The sequence below is a fragment of the Charadrius vociferus genome, unplaced genomic scaffold (genome assembly GCF_000708025.1).
Source record: "Charadrius vociferus isolate BGI_N301 unplaced genomic scaffold, ASM70802v2 scaffold54, whole genome shotgun sequence".
NCBI classification, from domain to species: Eukaryota; Metazoa; Chordata; class Aves; order Charadriiformes; family Charadriidae; genus Charadrius; species Charadrius vociferus.
This window is the reverse complement of record NW_009648350.1, coordinates 2,248,234-2,266,000: the sequence shown is the minus strand read 5'-3', so window position 1 is coordinate 2,266,000 and position 17,767 is coordinate 2,248,234. Positions and strand designations below refer to the sequence as shown.

General features: G+C 43.5%; 1 protein-coding gene across 1 annotated transcript in view; it reads right to left on the bottom strand.

Annotated features, from left to right (window-relative positions):
* Window positions 1-8,086, bottom strand: part of CUX1 (cut-like homeobox 1) — a 210,345-nt gene extending 202,259 nt beyond the window's left edge. The window contains exons 1-3 of the mRNA XM_009885195.1: window positions 7,940-8,086; window positions 5,893-6,063; window positions 3,827-3,934 (exon numbers count right to left, since the gene is read on the bottom strand). Coding sequence (XP_009883497.1) covers window positions 3,827-3,934; window positions 5,893-6,063; window positions 7,940-8,086 — 426 coding nt within the window. The remainder of the gene's footprint in view (window positions 1-3,826; window positions 3,935-5,892; window positions 6,064-7,939) is intronic.
* Window positions 8,087-17,767: the final 9,681 nt, after the last annotated feature.

The following is a 17,767-nucleotide window of genomic DNA, read 5'->3' as shown; positions in this document are numbered from 1 at the left end:
GGAATGACTATAAACTGGAAGAGGGCAGGTTTAGATTAAACATTAGGAAGAAGTTTTTCACTTTGAGGGTGGTGAGGCACTGGAACAGGTTGCCCAGAGAGGTTGTTGAGGCCCCATCCCTGGAGGTGTTCAAGGCCAGGCTGGACGTGGCCTTGGGCAACCTGGTCTAGTCGGAGGTATCCCTGCCCACAGCAGGGAGGTTGGAACTCGATGATCTTCAAGGTCCTTTCCCACCTAAACCACTCTATGATTCTATGATTTAATCCAAAATCTCCCCTCTCCCAGTTTATAACTGTTCCCCCCCCATCCTATTGCTCCCCTCCCAGACAAGAGTCCCTCCCCAGCTCTCCAGTAGCCCCTTTAGGGACTGGAAAGGGCTCTAAGGTCTGCGCGGAGATTTCTCCTGCAATCCTCGAGCCAGCGGGTCTGCACTGCTCTGACAGCGGAGGGGCTCAGTGCCGCGCAGCCCTTCTGCCACCGCAGCCCCGCGAGTTGAGTCCCACAGACTTTCCAAAAAACTCTCTTGGGAAAATGCTTCTAAAAAATAAATTGGGTTTTCTTGGATATTTATGAAGTCTCTCCTCCAAAAGATGGAAGAAAATGAACCTGTATAAGCAGAGAGAAGCCCGTGGTGCCAAGGCGGCTCACTCCTGCCCTGCTCTGCCTACGTAAGCGAAACTGGACTAAAAAGAAGAATTTGCGTGAAAATCAAAGGAAGGGGCAAGATGAGCCCCCTCCGCTTTATGGACACTATGGAAGGAATCGGGGGATAAGCAAAAAGGGTACGTAGGAAACATGAATTTGGGAGCACAATGGTGGGAAAGGCATACACGAGACTGAGATGCAGCTCCATCTCCAAGAGGGAAGAGAGGCAACAGCAGAATAAGACTGATCACCTCTGGTCTGAGAAGGTGGGACAGAGGCACAGACTGCGCAGGTCCCTCTCCCCTCCCAGCGGCAAGAGGGGCCCCGAGCGAAGCTGCCTGAATGAGGGTGTCGAGGACCGACACTCACTCCGTTCCTCCACAGCGCTTCCTTTCCGTTCGAAGTAGCGTGAATGGAATAAATAACAGAAACCGGTGTTTCTCTATGCCCTGGCCGGCTCCGCTCACACGTCCTGCTCTCACCTATCCCTTCCTCTGCCCCAACGCTCGCCGGGGCTGATCACACATCTCAGACACCCGCGTCTATCAGCTACGGCCACTGCCCCGGCACGGGGAATTCAGGACCCAGGAAACCAACACACTTCAGCATCCCAATCCCCCCAAAAGCTGCTCTAACAGAATCTGTTATAACTCGTACTCAGTCTCTGCTTGGAGCCAGTATTCCTTTATTTCACATGGAAAAAGTTATAAAAAACAGTAATAATCATCTGCAAGTACTGTGATGTGATTCTATCCCAAAGTTTTGTTATTCTCCCATTTTAAAATGCTTCATCTCTGCTGTGTTTACCACAAAGCTCTTACACTAGAGCAAGAAACATATATCACATCTCTAAGACGGACTGATTTTCTTCTGGCAGACTTCTAGTCACGGACGCTATGCCCAGGCTATGCCTTCAAAAGCCTTAAGCGTGGCGCATTTTCACCATAAACCTCATTTTACTTATTAGGAGAGACACAAATCACAACTGCATGTAGATTAGGAATTTTCTACCAGTAAATGCAGTAGTAACCATTTCCCCTGAAATCTTGTTTCTGTGTATTTAAGGTATTTCCCTTTATCATCATTTCGATCAGTTACCCGTCTACATGATAATCAGTTACTGAAAGGAGTTTTCAGTAGTCTCATTTTTGTTTTCATCCTCTCGCAGGATTGCATTTGTCAGATCTATCAAAGCTCTCAATGTAGCTTTTTGCGATTTTTAATTTCCTATTAAAGGAAAATTTCTCGGTGCAACGATGACACCAACGTAGAAGCGCCTGACACAACCCTGCGTACGCACAGCCTATCTGTCTTGGGGAAATTTTACATTTCTCTGCCTCATCTATTAGGCAATCTACCCTTCAGTCTTAAAACCCCCATAGTTTTCACCTGTCCAGAAGCCTGCGTACTGATTACATAAATATTGTAGAAATATTTCAGAAATTATAAGCCGCTTTGTGAGCTTGATGTGTTTCTCTGGAAAATCAAGCAGGCGTGCCCACTTGATAAAACACCGGGATTATCAACAGGGAAGTAACCACAAAGCCGACATTGGGAATTTTTGTTAATGTCTATTTTGACTGCAAAAAGTGAGCACCAATCCCAATCTGAAAGCACTCAGAAAGGTAAAACATATTGTAAGAATGCAACGATGGAAGAAGCTTCTTTTCTGTAAAATGAGTTTGCGTCTGCCTCACTGTGAAGCCCCTTTTTAACATGGGCAAAACGAAAGATCAGAGTTCAACGAGAGCGCAACACCTCAAGATCCACCGTTCCCCTGCCTCACAGATCAGCAGTGAATGACAAACATATAACAAAGCAAAGACCAAAATACCCTCATTTTACACTCCGGGGGGGGGAATCAAAAACCATAATCACTAAACAAAACTTGTTTCTTAAGAAGCATTTTGCCATTTGGCAAACTGACGCAACTACCTTTCACACACAAAATTAGTTAAGAAATTTCAACAAACACATTTTATTTCCGCGTACTGAAGTAATTTGACTGCGAGGAAGTTTTTAAACAAGCTTGAACTGGAACAGATTTTGTGCTCTATGCAATTCTTTTGGACAGCGAGTCAACGTGTGGTGACCACCGCATAGAGCAAAGAAAGAAAAAACAGGGGTGCTGATGTAGCTATCAATAAGATACCTTAACCAACAGGCTCTTAAAAAAACAAAATAAAAAGCTAAAAAGTTTGTTGTGGCTTTGTCTGTTCACACTAACGCCAGCCACTACCACGAATGTGGGGAAAGCCTATCAAAAAATCTCGCAAGAGGGCAAAGCTGGTACTGGCTTTTCCAAAGGAGCTACTATCAGCACAGACCAGGGGCACAAGTATCAGCGCCAGCAGCAAACGCACTGCAGGGGAAAAGACCGCCAGTGCCACAGCCCACACAATATTCTGCCTGTCTTTTCTTCCACTCCTTGAATTCAAAACTTTTTAGAAAATGCAAAGAACAGGAGACTGTCCAGAACTATAAAGACCTTAATGCCGAAGGTCTGTAGGCTCTACTTAACAAGCTTGCCTGCTCACTCAGGAAAAGAACAAAACATTGCCTATTTGTTCCAAAAGGTAGTTTTTATCTTCCGGCTTTATTTATTCCCCCCTCAAACCCATGGGCATTCATGGCTGATGAACGCTTTCACAACCCCCAGGTCTGACAAGCAGCACTGGGGTCTCCACCGCTGGTGACAGTGATGTGCTCGGACGTCTCTCCAGAAATGAGGTTTAGGTTTCACTCGTAGCTTCCTCAACCCTAAACCCCAAAGCGTCTCTCCTCCTCCTCATGCTCCTCATCTCCTACACCAGACTGTTAGTCATCTCTGCCTTCCTTCCCACCAGGTCTGCTTCCACCCCATGGCTACCGCAGAGCTGTAAGCAGTCGCCTCAGACGTTGGGCAAGCTGAAGGTGCCACCCAGACTCCAGCAGCACTCGGTCCTCTCCAAGCCTTCTTTAAAGGTGCTCTCAAGGAGATGCTCTACCACAGGGTTGTGAGACCACTACCTTCCATTACCTCACTCAAAGACCACTTTGGTTTCAATACTTGGCAAAGAAACCCATCAGAAAACCTACCTATCGCTCTGCTAGGTTTTGCATTTCAGTTCACCCGACTTTAAAGAACATAAATTTCCTAAAAAGCAAATGCAAGTGTTTGCTGGGGAGAGGGCTCCCTTACTTTTGAGAGGGCAGCGGGTCCCCAACCAGCCTGGGGCAGCTCCCGTCCCCCTGGGACAATGCTCGCAGCTTCGCCGGCCGCCCACACCTGCATCTGCACGCTCGCCCACTTAAAAGCAAAAGTTCAAACTAGTTCCTTCAAGGGCTACAATAGAAAAGGGCGAGAAGTAGCACATTAATTTCAAGGTCAGTGCAGCCAGGGTCCCCAGCAGGTCTGAGGGACAGTGAGTGTATAGCATGGAGCAGCCACCGCTTCTCCCACGCGGGAAGGTGCATCACAACCCTACACACTCCTGCTTCCCTGCCCCGTGCAGCTGATCGCTTTCTACGTGATAAAATTAAGTCGGCTAATCATGTACACACTAGTTAATCACTTTCAAAGAAACAAAAAAAAACCGCCTCAGCTTTTGTGACTTCCGTAGCAGCGACAGGGTGGTGGGGAATCAAACCACGTCGTCTTCTACTAGGTAAAATTAATTACAGGAAACCAAAGGAAACCCACTGTTGCTTGCAAAGACTTTGCCGAGGCAAGACACAAAGTAAAATACATCTGCTCGACCTTCTGATCAGAAGCTGACCAAGATGTGGTGCCAGCAGCCAATCTCACCACGGTTCCCACCAGGCTGCGGCAGACACACCACCCCTGGCGATACCCACGCCATCAAGGTCACAGCTCACCGTGCCCCGCGGTGCCACTGCCGGGCCAGGGCAGGAGGGGGTCCCTGTCCCCTTCGCAGTCCCCAGGCTGGCAGAGCTGCCCGCGGCGGGATGGTGAGGAGACCACCACGGCCATAGGGTGCCGCCGGTGCCACCACACGGTTCAGCTTTAGCTAGGAGGCGCGCAGCAACTGCGCCCCATAACACGCGGGGTGTTGTAGACCATTTGTAAAAAGGGCTTTGGCCCTTAAAAAAGCCAAAAGGCAATTAACTGGTGAGTACTTCCAATCTAGTTAATGCACTGTTCTTACCACTTGTTTGCAGGCCGCGTGCGGTGGCCACCGCGTTCAGGTGGGACGGGATTACGCTGCCATTTTGTAATGAAACACAGTCACAGACTTCGGCTAACATCTCACTTCCAAGGAAGATCAGATTCATGAGTTACAGTAAATAATTCTTTTGACCATGGATCAAAGCAAAATGTAGTCTTAAGAGTGGTTTAAATAACAAAAAGTTCAACCCTTTAACTAAGCTCTGTTACATCATTTAAAGTATTTAGTTACTCCCCTTTTCAGCGCAAGCTTTGCTAGTAAATGAAGCATGACCGTGCTTTAAGCAAGACACATACTGTAACACAGACCAGGATTTATAACTTGCTGTACAGGTTGCCACCAATAAATCAATAACATATATACACACGCAGTCTTGTTTCAGTGTGAGTTCTGGGAACTTACTGTTTAAAAATAATAAACTCAAACTTCTTTGTTTTGCTTTTATTCTAAATGAAAACAAACTTGTTGCTCACGTTTTATTTAACTTCACCCAAATCCTAACTACACCAAGTGTCATTTAGAACAAAAATTCACCATTCTTTTTCCTTTGACGACACGTGTTATTAATTTTATTTTTAGATTTTTTTAACATGGTTAACCATTACCGACAGACCAACCGTCTGCCCTGAAGTCCATCACAACCACCACTCAATAATCTTTCAGTCTCCAAATGCAATCACCGATCTGAAAGCTACTTAAGCTCTCTCCTAACATTTGGACATAAAATATTTACTAACAAAAGTATAAATACACACTGAAAAAGCAACCTAAAAATACTTTTAAAACCACATTCCAACAAAGCAAATCCTTGAGGGATGGGAAAAAATTACCATGGACTTGAACTAACACAACACCTCAACGTTTCGCTCCCTTCTCAGGTTTTTGAGCACTGCAGAAGTGGTATAACAGATTAATAAACTGTCCCACCATATGTATGACAAACACAGTTTGGGAAGATGGGGTGAGCCTTAACTTGGGGTTTCTTGTTATTAGTTTAAAAACCTGAACAGGCATGTGCACGAGGGAAAACCTACGCAATACATCTTGAGACCATTATCAAGTGACCCCTCCTCTATACAGGCTTAATTTCCCCAGCCCCTTTACTGCTGATGGAGGGCCACGTTTCAACGCCGACGTGCTCCATCAGGGATGAATTTCGCAGCAGCACGGTCACAGAGATGCTGGCGGCGGCCACCCGGCCCGAGGACAGCAGGGACGGGATGGGGACCCCAGCGCGGGGCGGGGGAAGCTGGATAGGGAACTTGTATTAAGAAATAAGCAGTAACAAACACAAGATCAGAAGAAACTTACTGGCAAATGAAACTGTTGTTTGATAAACAATTTAAGCAGGAAGAGTATTTGGCAGAGCGTTTCCAGAGAACGGTCCTTGACTCCTGACTAACGTGCTTCCTCCCGTGGTCCGAGTTTGTTGACTTTCTGGGCACGCTGTAGGGTTTATGCACTTTCCCATGATGGGAAGGAATACAGCTTTTTTGAGAAGTTGCCTGTGAATGCAGTTGGTGTATGTTTTCTAAAAAATTATAGATATAAATAGGAAACAAGAAAGCAACATTTTCTTTATTTAGGTTTTTGCTACTACTGAAGACCCATTTAGGCCTCTGAGTTTTCCTTCAGATCTAAATCCCAAATAATGACTCAGCTTGGCATGACAACACACAACGGTATAAATGTATGTCCGGCATTTAATACTGATAGCCAGCATTACACATTTTGGACAATTAAACAGAATACCAGATTTTGAAGCCTTTCAGAAAATTATTATTATAGGTTTTAATATTTTATCTGGACGATTACAGTTCTGCATTAGCATCACACTTTACACTGCAGGGCGATGAAGAGGCAGAGGCGGTGGAATGCAGAATGCCTTTTCTAGCTAGGTGTTTCCCAACAACATATTGCAGTACTTAGTTGAGCTCATTTTCTGTGACATGAAAAGGAAAATAGCAGAATTGACTCATGGAGTAAAATTAGCTGATGTACAGTCACAAGGAGGCTGGCTTGGAGGTGACAGCACGCATAACAGCATATAACAAAAAATAACATGCTCACTGTTAATAATGTTGCAAACTAGTTTAGAACCAGAACTACTATTCTCTGTACCTTATTTTTAACATGGGCAGTCCATATTTATTTTTTTTAAATCAGCATTTCTAGTAGCATACCCTAGACCGTGTATCGGCAATTATTATAAAGGGCTTCCAGAAATCATGCACTAATAAAAAATATTTTATGTGTGCCTTTAAGTGCTGCAAATCTGGCATTTATAATGAGTAAAAGCCCTGCCTACCAGCTTGAGCACCGCACTACGAACAGCCAACATCTACTTGCTCCATGAACACAACTAAGGTAGACCGTAACTCTATAATGCTTTCTTTAACCGTATAAAACTTCTTTGGTGATAATTTATAGAATTCCCCCACTATCCACTGTGACAAATCACACTAAAACGAAAACAACATATTTAGCTGCAGTGGCACCGTCAACCTCGCTACGATACACTGTCACTAAAAAGTCCTTAATTTTGGCTATCAAATACAATTTCAATTTCTTGCACTTTAGAGCAGTAAAACAATTCTGTGAAGACTCTGTGTTTACAGTCCCTCAGTAAAGAATGCAGCTGTCTCAATCAATGCTGATTGTCTGTTAATTGGTTCAGTTTTACAAGCTGATGGAACAGATTACTTCATTCCCTCCCCACGCACAGAAAGAAACTCTACAAATACAGTTACTACAATACAGTAATTTTTGCTTCCCGGCAATTTGGGGAGGTAGATGATGCACTGGGGACACAAGTGATCTCTTTATCAAGAAATCATTTACATTTGTATCTTTTCAAGGCACTCTGTCATACAGCGATTTTCACTCCGTATACATACGTGCATCTCTCTCTCTCCCCAATATGAAAACCGAAATAAAGATCAACACTTTCCCATACAGTGGGACCCCCTCCCCGCTTTTTTGCTGTGGCTGAAACCAAGTCCAGAGTTATACAAAGTCCTTTAGGAACAAAAGTCAGGTCCTCATGAATAATTTCCTATCTATATTACGTATTTAATCACAATCACATTTTTGAACTACAACAAGCATTCAAATTTGTGACCTACAGCAGCAAGATACAGGTTTTTAGTGAAGAGTCTGAAGTCACTACCGCCATTCGCCATCCCCCTGTGCTCCTCAGACAAACCACAAATAAATAGCTGGATTAACTCTGCGCTACTCGTTCGCAGATTCACTGCCTCCAGTATCTCCATCCTTTCGCTAGACACTCTTGAAGAAAAGCCAAATTTTAACTTTCACGTATGCAGACGAGAGTGTTGGACACCCTCACACAAATGCCATGAAGCACTTCTGTTGAGAAAACTGATGAAAGACTATAAAGCCTTAGGCCTGACAATATGAAAGTTTGATCCAAAAATGCCTCTTTTTGAGATGACACAGCATGCCACACATTATACCAAACAATACAAGTTTTACTCGAGAATGGTTTTCTTTCTTTCTCAGTTTAGATACTGTGCGATTAGGAAAAAAAGAAGAAGAAAAAAAAAAAGAGTTCTAGTTAAAGAGCACCTATCACCTATGTATTTAAAAGAAAACACATTTCTGGCATGAACTGAATATGTAACTACTAAGCTTACTGCAGAAGCAGCAAGTGGACAAATATGAAGCCCCACAAAACTAGGGAATTATCAGACCACCAGAGCTGGGTTTTGGCAGCGTATTTGGCTCATCAGCACAAAGGATCATCTAACTAAAACAGTAATTCTTCTACACAAAGACATCTGTAGACATCTGATTCAACAGCGGCATCACAGAGCACCTAAAATCTCTTAACGCTTTTCAGAGTTCAGTATTTCGGTATGCGAAAAAATACAAGAGTTTAATTTTTGCATTTTTAAGACAGTCATCCAAAGCACATCACTGAAAACTCCTGAAGAAAGTTCTCTGGATCCACAGAAACAGCACTGGGGGAGAAAAAACTTTGAAACACAATGGTCATCTCACATCAGAGGTGTTAACCTGAACAACAAGGGAACGAAAATCAACAACCTGAAGCCTGATTCTTTTTTCAGCTATTGTTTTTCACTTAAATTTAGCTAAATCGTATTTCCATAAACTTCTCTTAAACCCACCACAGGTTTATTCTGCTTTCGTGCCTCTCGACTTCTTTCACATCACCCAGGAAAAAGACATTTAGAATGCCATCCCGGCTTTCCAAAGCTCTTACACGGACTGGAATAAAAATGGAGGGGGGTGAGGGGGGTGGGTGTTGTTTGGTTTTGTTGTTTCTTAGGTAGGGCTTTTCTGTTGTTGTTTTAAAAGGAGTAGCTTTATCCTGATGCTGCTTTGGGATTTTCTGTTGCCTGTCCCATTCTGCAAGCTGCCTTACCCACCCAGCCTTGAGGACAACAAACAAGCACCTTTGCTGAAGGTGCTGCACCATTACTAAGGCAGCCCTGACTGTTACTGCTGCCACGCTCGGACGCTTCCTCGGCTTTCACGTGCCAGGGCACAGTTACAACCCTGGAGAGTTTCACCCAAGTTCCTCCTTGAACTGGTGCCATTCCCTCGGCTGCCCGATGGCGCAACACCCCAGTTGCATCTTTTCCTGCAGGAGGAGGAGGCAGAGGGTGGGTGAGCCTCCAGCGCGATCCGGCCAGGCACTCACAGCAAAATTAGATCCCTATTAGCAGAGAATAATTTGGAAAGGGATTGCTAGATGCTGTTTGATGTACCACTGCAAATTAAGCATGATCAGTAAGCCCTCAGAATTATTTCCCATAATGTCTCCGGTTATATTAGTTACATGACTACAAATCAATCTTTACTTTTTGTGCTTCAAGTGGAGTAATATACAGGACAGTTGCAGACAAAAATCTCAAAAGCACATGCCAACCTTCCTTCATTCTCTATCGGTACTCAGTGGGACACAGGCTTTAGAGTTTAACTTGTGTAGGTTCGCTGTGGGATGAACTCTAAACCAATGAGAAACGTTTGGGAAAAAGCAATGCACATTACGTCGTTTACTTTTTCAGGGCACCACCATTAAAGAAGTTACAAGGCAAAACAACCACCTACACACACTTTCTTATTTCTGTGTAAAAACTCACTTGATTTGTTTCTGTATCTTTCATGCTTTGGATTTTATACATTTCTAGACAGACAGATTATGCTCGAGAAAAATGTCTGGGAAAGAAGGGAAGAGGGACCTACACGATGAGGTTAGCAATTACCCTTTGAAAGAAGTACAGTTCCTTGTCTGCTGCTGCCCAAACAATAACAGGGATAGCAAAAATAACCAACAATTAAACTAGAAATAAACCCAGAGCACAGCCTCCTCCTTGCCCATCCATTCCCAGGGGCTGCAGCAGTCCCGCGCTGCCTTGCCCTGCTCCTTCATTACCACGTGTCGCAGCCATTTAGAGAAAGGATGCAGAGCGCCTTTTTTTCCTTTGGTACTCCTGCAGTGTACCCTCATCTTGCGCTTTAATCCGGCCCTTTGTGGCTGAGGAATAAGCCTATTTCTGCATTTGAATACTAACTATATGCATCAGGCCAAGTTCAGCTTCAAAAACCTTTATACAAAGTGCCCTAAATATTCAGCCAAAACAGGACGACAAAATTACACATTAGTTCCGTCATTATATGCCCTCCTTTACCATATGTCTAAGGTAAGCAGGATGCTTTCTATGTAATGGATTCAGCCCTGGAGTAAGTCTGGACCGCCGAGGCTAGTGAACCTGAGGTAACACTCCATCACTTATTTACTGCATCTCTAAAGCATTTCAGATTCTAAGCTGAATATATATTTCACACAGTACCAAAACTTTTAAATATCCACAGGAAGATTTCATTTTTATAGGCAATAAACATTAAATCTAAAGGACTGGAACATAAAAAGTGTTTTAATACCATATAAATCACCTTTCCCTAGACAGAATAAATCTCTGAAGGTTTTAAGGACTGCAATATAAATTTTTATGGCAAATTATCTACATAGAAATTACTTGCATGAGATGCACTTTCACTTCTCTCTCTCATTTGCATAGTGCTGACAATCTTTTCAATCACAACGTTCAATCCAATTTGGAAAGTCCAGAACACAATGCACAGAAGCGCTGGGCTACACGCTGGGTGGTTCCTCCTCCTCTTCATCAACGTTGCTCTGACTGCCCCTCTCTCTATCAAATACAGAAGTTCGTTTTGCAGAGATAACAACACTAATATAAACAAATAGAGGCTCAAATGAATAGCTATGTCCTCCTCCAAAAGAATCTGCAGGTTTTCCAAGGCAGAAGCCTGCTACTAGCCCGGACAACTACAAGGAGCTCATTTCACGCTGCAACAGTCCTCCAAAGCAAAGAGTAACAACAGTCTTGGTAGGGAGGGTTTGAATTGAGGAGCAACAGCCAAAGTTGTTCTTTGGGATGCCCAGAAGCCACATTTTCATTGTAAAGGTGCTACAGCACTAAGAGGCCATGACAGGGGGGATCTCCATCCATGGGGATTCCCAATGCTCTGCTAGGACAAAGCCATAGCAGAGCTGACCTAGTGTGGGTGACAGTCCCTTCGCCAGCGGGACATCAAACTGGAGACATGCTGGAGGGTCTCTCCCACCCAGAGCGTCTACGACACCAGGATCTTTCCTTTGGATGCCTCCAAAGCAGATTGATTGTAACGAGATGACATCCTCAATTCAGATCTCTAAAAGGCTCTGACTTTGAACTAAACAGTTAACAACTGCAGAAGGCGAGAGGCTGATTATTATCCAGAGTGAAACAATAAGCAATCGCTCCTGAGAGCTTCTGTCCCGGCCTGTCGGCATAAACACTTCCTCATAACTAAGGCAGAAACATGCACAAGATGTGTAATTCCCGAGTCTCCGAAGCGCACACATCCTCAAAGGACAGGCACCGTAGAGGTGTGGTGTACCACTGTTACCAAAAATACTTTGGTTTATTCACCATTTCATTACAGCGAAACTGTGCTGACAAGGATTCTCATAGAAAAGGCCAGAATTTGTTCTTGGAAAACCTCCTGTTGCCTTGGAGCCAGGTCTGAAACGTGCTCGGTACTTCACCGAATCCTCCCCTCCAGGGGAATCAGAGTAAATACAAAGCTAAAGCACCTAAAGAACAGCAAAGTCCCAAGAAAAAAAAAAAAAGGAAGTTTGCAAAAAGAACTAAGAATAGCACTGCATTATTTCCAATGTATACTTCCCTTAGAAAATACTTTCAGGACTTCTGTACCACCAAGAAAATTAAGATAACACAGCAGAGGAAGAAACACAAGTCGGTTCCCAGACGGTTTCCTATGCTTCAAAGGTATTTACTTAATAAGTACCATGTATGGATAAAATGAGATCATCAACCTAGTCATAAGATGGTTCTCCAAATTTTTAATGAAATCTTGCACTCTGTGATTTAAAGAGTGATCATTTGTGCGCGCTGACTACAGGAAGCATATGCAGCAAGCTCGGCTGCCAGAACGCCCTGAGACGTCGGAGGGTTTAAGATTACTATTCGAGAAGCGGAGGGAAAAGTCCATTGAAATATATGAAACTTGGTGACTTGCAAAAGAAGAAGCTACAGGGTCATTTCCAAGACACAGAGTTTAGGCCAATGAAATGAGGTATTTGCTTTCTATCTGATGAAGGAGTGAAGTGACTTAAAGCTTTCTTCCATATGATTTCACAAGCTTTTATTACTTTCCTGAATTATCTTTGAATCTAGAGGACGGAATATTATTTTCTTTTGAAATACCAGGTTGTTGCTAGTCTTCCCACTTGTTCAATCCACAAAACCTATTAACATTTTCAGTAATTAATGCTAATACTTGAGAAAAAAAGCCATTGTGTTAAGAAATGCTTTAACAAGATCAAGAAAAAACAAGTGCTTCTCAGACTGTACATAATTTATTTTGCTACATGATTTCACACACACACACAGAAAACCAAGTAGGGACTACATATCACTGTGTTCCAGCACTCATCTTCATTCTTCTCTTTCGCTCTTTCCCCACAAGTACTACTGTGCAAATTTTACAAAAACATTTATTTCCTTCACCACAGAAAACTAAACACTTTCGTAGACCATCTCCTCTCTGAACTTCCCTTTTGTGGGGAAAAAAAAGAGCGTGGGGGGGAAGCTTTTGGGCTTGTCTCTGCCCACAGTCTTAAGCAGTTCAGTAGACATGAGCCATCTTGGATTTCTTGTTCCTGTACTTTGAATCTAGATTTCTTTTAAATTAATTGGGCCCCTGCTAAAGATGAGTTTCAAATATTCCAGGATCACGTATATTGCTGCTTGAGACCCTCGACGACGCAGCTTTGGGAGGGGGATATGAAGACTGGCTCACCTGGTTCTCCATCCGGCGTAAGAGCACATGGGTGAGTTCAGTGCGCGGGAGCAAGAACCTTGCCTTTAAGTCAGGCTGATGAACTTCACAATACTGGAACCAAGACATACCGAACTGGAAAGTTTGAGTCAAGTTGTGGCTGTTTTCCCAAACAGATCATGAAAGAATATTCAGCCCTGAACTCGGAGCAGCCCAACTATGCATTTTATAGGATATTTATCTATGAATCAGCAGATCACAGACTTGAAGGCCAGACGTTCTTCCCACTCCAGCCTTTAGTCATCTGAGCAGGAGAGCCAAGAAAGAACTCACCGAAGAAGTTTTCAATTGTACTTTTCAGTAAAAAAAGCAAGGGTTAAAAAAAAAAATTAAAATATAAGGAAAACAGCAACCCTGAAGCTAGCAAATACAGAAGTTCCCCCAGGAAGAAGCAGGGACCTGGAATGCCAAGGCAAACCACGGCTGCTCCTTTGGGCTGGGGTGGAGGGCATCTTCAGAATAACTACCTTTTGAGCAGTTTGAGCTTACAGTCAACGCCCCTGGCCTAATGCATCCAACCAAAAGGTAAGTAAATTCCTTGGAAAATGAATAATTTTAAAGATGAAATGAAAGTTGAAGAAAGGTTTGATACATGGGTCAAAAGAGGCCCTTCACGCCCACAGAGTCAGGAGGAATCGCGGAGCACAAGCTGCACTTGACAGTCGTAACGCCATTCCCCCCACTCCTCTCCTCACGTAAACCCACGCTACGTGCCTTCAACATAGCGAACCCACCTAGGAAAACCATCTAATTCGGGAAAAAGAAATAAAATCCACAGACCATTGTACATCCTGCTATAATTTGGTGACAGAGCAAGGCATAGAGCGCCCAGCGCTTTGGGAAATAAATTGTTACTGTTTACTAAATTATGGTTTTGCTATTATAAGTTACAGTCATTTGAACTTAAATATTACTGAAAAATAATGCAAACCTACGTCTGCCCACAGGCACCAACCAGCAGTTGGGAGTCGGCTCCGGCGTTTGCTGAGACAGGCTGCGCTCTGCCTGTGCCAAGCACATGGGGATGGACAGACAGACGGGGTTAGAGGGACCGGGGCTTGGGTTTGGTTTGCTCTACGTGGTTTTGTGCAAAGGCTGCGCTGAAGTGTCCCCAGCAAGTACCGTTACTGGAGCGTGGGCCCCAGACTGGGCAATATGGGCACAGAAGGATACGACAGAACTTTAACGTTGGCACCTTCTTCAATTACTTACCCTAAAATAATGTGGTTCTTTGTGGAAAACTGTAATCCAAAGCCCAAACCACAAGGCTTTTCTGGATGGTACTAACAAGACCATAGCATCTGCTGTCAAGCTTAATGAGTTCCCCCAAAGCTACACACAAACCTCAGATAAATCTGTAAAACAAAATCTTTTCCTTCTGGGTATAGGTCAGTTCTAGAGTTAATTGTCTTTTTCAGACTTTGCCCCTAAGGGATGCCTCAGCTACAAAGCAGAAGAAATGGAGATGTATGGCATACATACGACTGTGTTGTCAAAGGACTCTGCTACTCAGAACTTCAAACACGTTTCCCCATGGAAAAGATTAAATTTTTACTTCAACACCCCCACCACCAACAAACAAACAAACAAATTAAGTAAGAAAAACAAACAAACAAACAAACATTTGCAGTGACCTCAAGATCCAGATGGGATCCCCAGTTACTTCCGGGCAGATGCTCTGGCTTGGTTAGGTTTGCTCAACCATAGGACCAAACTACATTATTCTTAATATATGCAGCAACTTTTCCTCAAGCAGATGTTCTCACACACGCATCAGCCAAAAGGTAATGTCCTCCGGTTCTGAAGAACGATCCAAATGCTTCATCACTTACACACCAGGAACTTCCCAGACCTCAAGTACCATCACAAACATCCTGCCCAGCACAAACATCCTGCCATCCTCCTGGCACAGGTATGTATTTCTGATATAACATCAGGATTAAAAGTTCTTGGTAAGATTCAGGATGTACTGGTTGGTACTATTAAAATACATATTATCACCTAAAGAAAACCGCATTTCTGCAAGAGTAATAATATACTCAGCCCTGGGAAACCTTCCACCGCTGGGCTGTGGCTGACAGCTTAGACGGGGTTCATGATGCAAAGCCCAGGGCAGGCTCAACCCTAGATGGCACTGCTTATCGCTGGCTGGCACCTTCCTCGCCGGGCTGCGGGAACCACGCCAACCAACGCACCCATCCTCTCACAGGTTATACACTCGAGGGTATACGTTGGAACCTTGGCCACCCCGCACGAGAGCAGAGGACCTCCAAGGCTGCCGTGCCTCTCTAAGCACTCCCGGGCAGAGCAGCAGCCCCCCTTTCAGGGACACCATCTCATTTGCACGTCCCAGTGCTGCCACCACCTTCTACGTGAGTAAGGGTGTGAGATGGGGACAACCGTTCTGCAGCCACCAGACCCGAGTGTCGAGACCTGCTCCTGGAGAGCGGGTTGATAACCGCATTTAGACATAAGTATCAAGGGGAATGCCTTCCTTTGCAAAGCCAATGAATAAATTCCCAAACTGTTTTTTTAAATAATTTACTGAAAAAGATCCTACCAAAAAAACCCCAAAACCTAGAAATCTATGAGATTAGAGATAACACAAACACCGCTCTGTTCTGTACAGCGTAAGGTGCCAGATTGTATTTGTTTAACATGACTTCTCAAAATACAAGATAGAATTACATATCTAAATCACTGACAGAATTCAACAAGACCCGTTAACGGCTATTTTCAGAATACCCCATGACTGGCTGGTGCTTTTCAGGTAGTCATAGCATCAATGTTAACACACACACCTTTTAAATTAAAAAAAAACAAACCAAACCAAAACAATAGTTGTTCACTTTCCTACAGGAGCAAAGGATTTTACAATTTCAGGACAGACTCTAGGGTTCTCATTATTTCCTGCAGAAAACTGTGAAGTAGGAACAAACCCTCTCCCGTTGCTGCCCCGGAAGGCTCTGACAGCGCAGCGCTCGGCCCTCCGATTTTAACGAGTCCCCCCATATTTGGGGGTGTCGATCAGCAGCGCGATGAACAGCGTCTCAGGGCACCATTTGAGAGGAGAGGGAATTTGTTGTTCCCCCATCATATGCAAAAATTAAGAAAAGGAATTTATCACTGTTTTTTATAACCTGTGATGTTGTTAAACTGTCACAGGTTATTATAATTTCAGATAGATTTGATAATAGTTTTGACATAAAAACACAGGTACTTTTTTTCCTTTTCGGGATTTGACATGACAAATCAACCCGCTGTCAGCTCACAGTCTTGCCTATCTACTCTGATTTATTTACTTACGTCTACTGCCAGTGAGCCAAAATCTGGGGAACAATACCCGTAAAGGTGACCCAGCAAACAGGAGGGACGGGCGCCTTGCAGTGGAAAGCAAGCCGGGAACGCTCTCTCCGCACGTTCCCACCATCCTTCCCTCTGCACTGCGACTTCACCCACTACCGAGGTTGGGTTTTTGTCGCTAGCAAAAGAAACTGGTAAGGAAAACGTGCTCATTACTTCCGTTTCTATACCAGGTCCAGCACCCCAAGATGTTGACAAGGCACTAGTTTTAGATGACAAATCTGAGAGAGAATTCAAAGTTTCTTCTCACACAAAGTAATCCGGTCCTTTTAAAGATATCGCATCTCCAGGCATGCTAAAGGGGGGCATCAAAGAGTTCAAACAGTAATCAAATTTGGCAGGGAAATATTATCCAGGTTGACAACGGACATGCTGTTTAAGAATAAAGTTTGAGAATTAGAGTAAAGTTTGAAGAAGCTCATGTCAGTCTTCTCCATTAGAACATAAAGTGGATCGAGTTAAAGTCCTTCCAGAGCGCAATGGGGCCTTCACAACCAGCCAATATTCCTGTTCCTCAGGAAAACTAAATAAAAGACGAATTGGCACTACTGAACTCTGGGGAGAGGTTTAACGATCCAGCTTAAAATATCTGGTTAAAGGAGGTATTTGTTTACAGGAATATCCCAGGGTTTCTTGTTATCTTTTTTGGTTTGCCTTATTTTTTTTTTTCATTTATTTTATTTTTAAGTGTCACAAACCTACATTAAAACATAGTACGATCTCCCTGCATAATTAACATTGGAGTGACTAAGTTAAAACTTACTTAATACAAAGTAGGCACTATTTTTTAAACACTGTTTACAAGAAAGGTCATCAGATTTATCTTGGTATATGGTTGCCCAAGTGACCCATTCCCCCTTCCAATACCACTTAGTAACCGATGCTCAAATATACATGGAAAGCAGTAAAAGACGCAGAGTATCTACTACTTCTTGTATCTGCATCAAGGAATAAAGTCAAGTCAAGCAGCAAAGGACAGGTTTTAAATTTGAATAGAAGGAACACAGACGACAAAAAAAGGTGTCTTTAAAACAAAAGAAAGAAAAAAAAATACAGCAGTAGATACACATCACTTTGCAGGAAATCCTGCCAGATAGCATCTGCTATATAAAATTGGGATTTTTCACTGCAATGACATAATTTGCATAGGTTGAAAAAAAAAAAAAAAAAAAAAA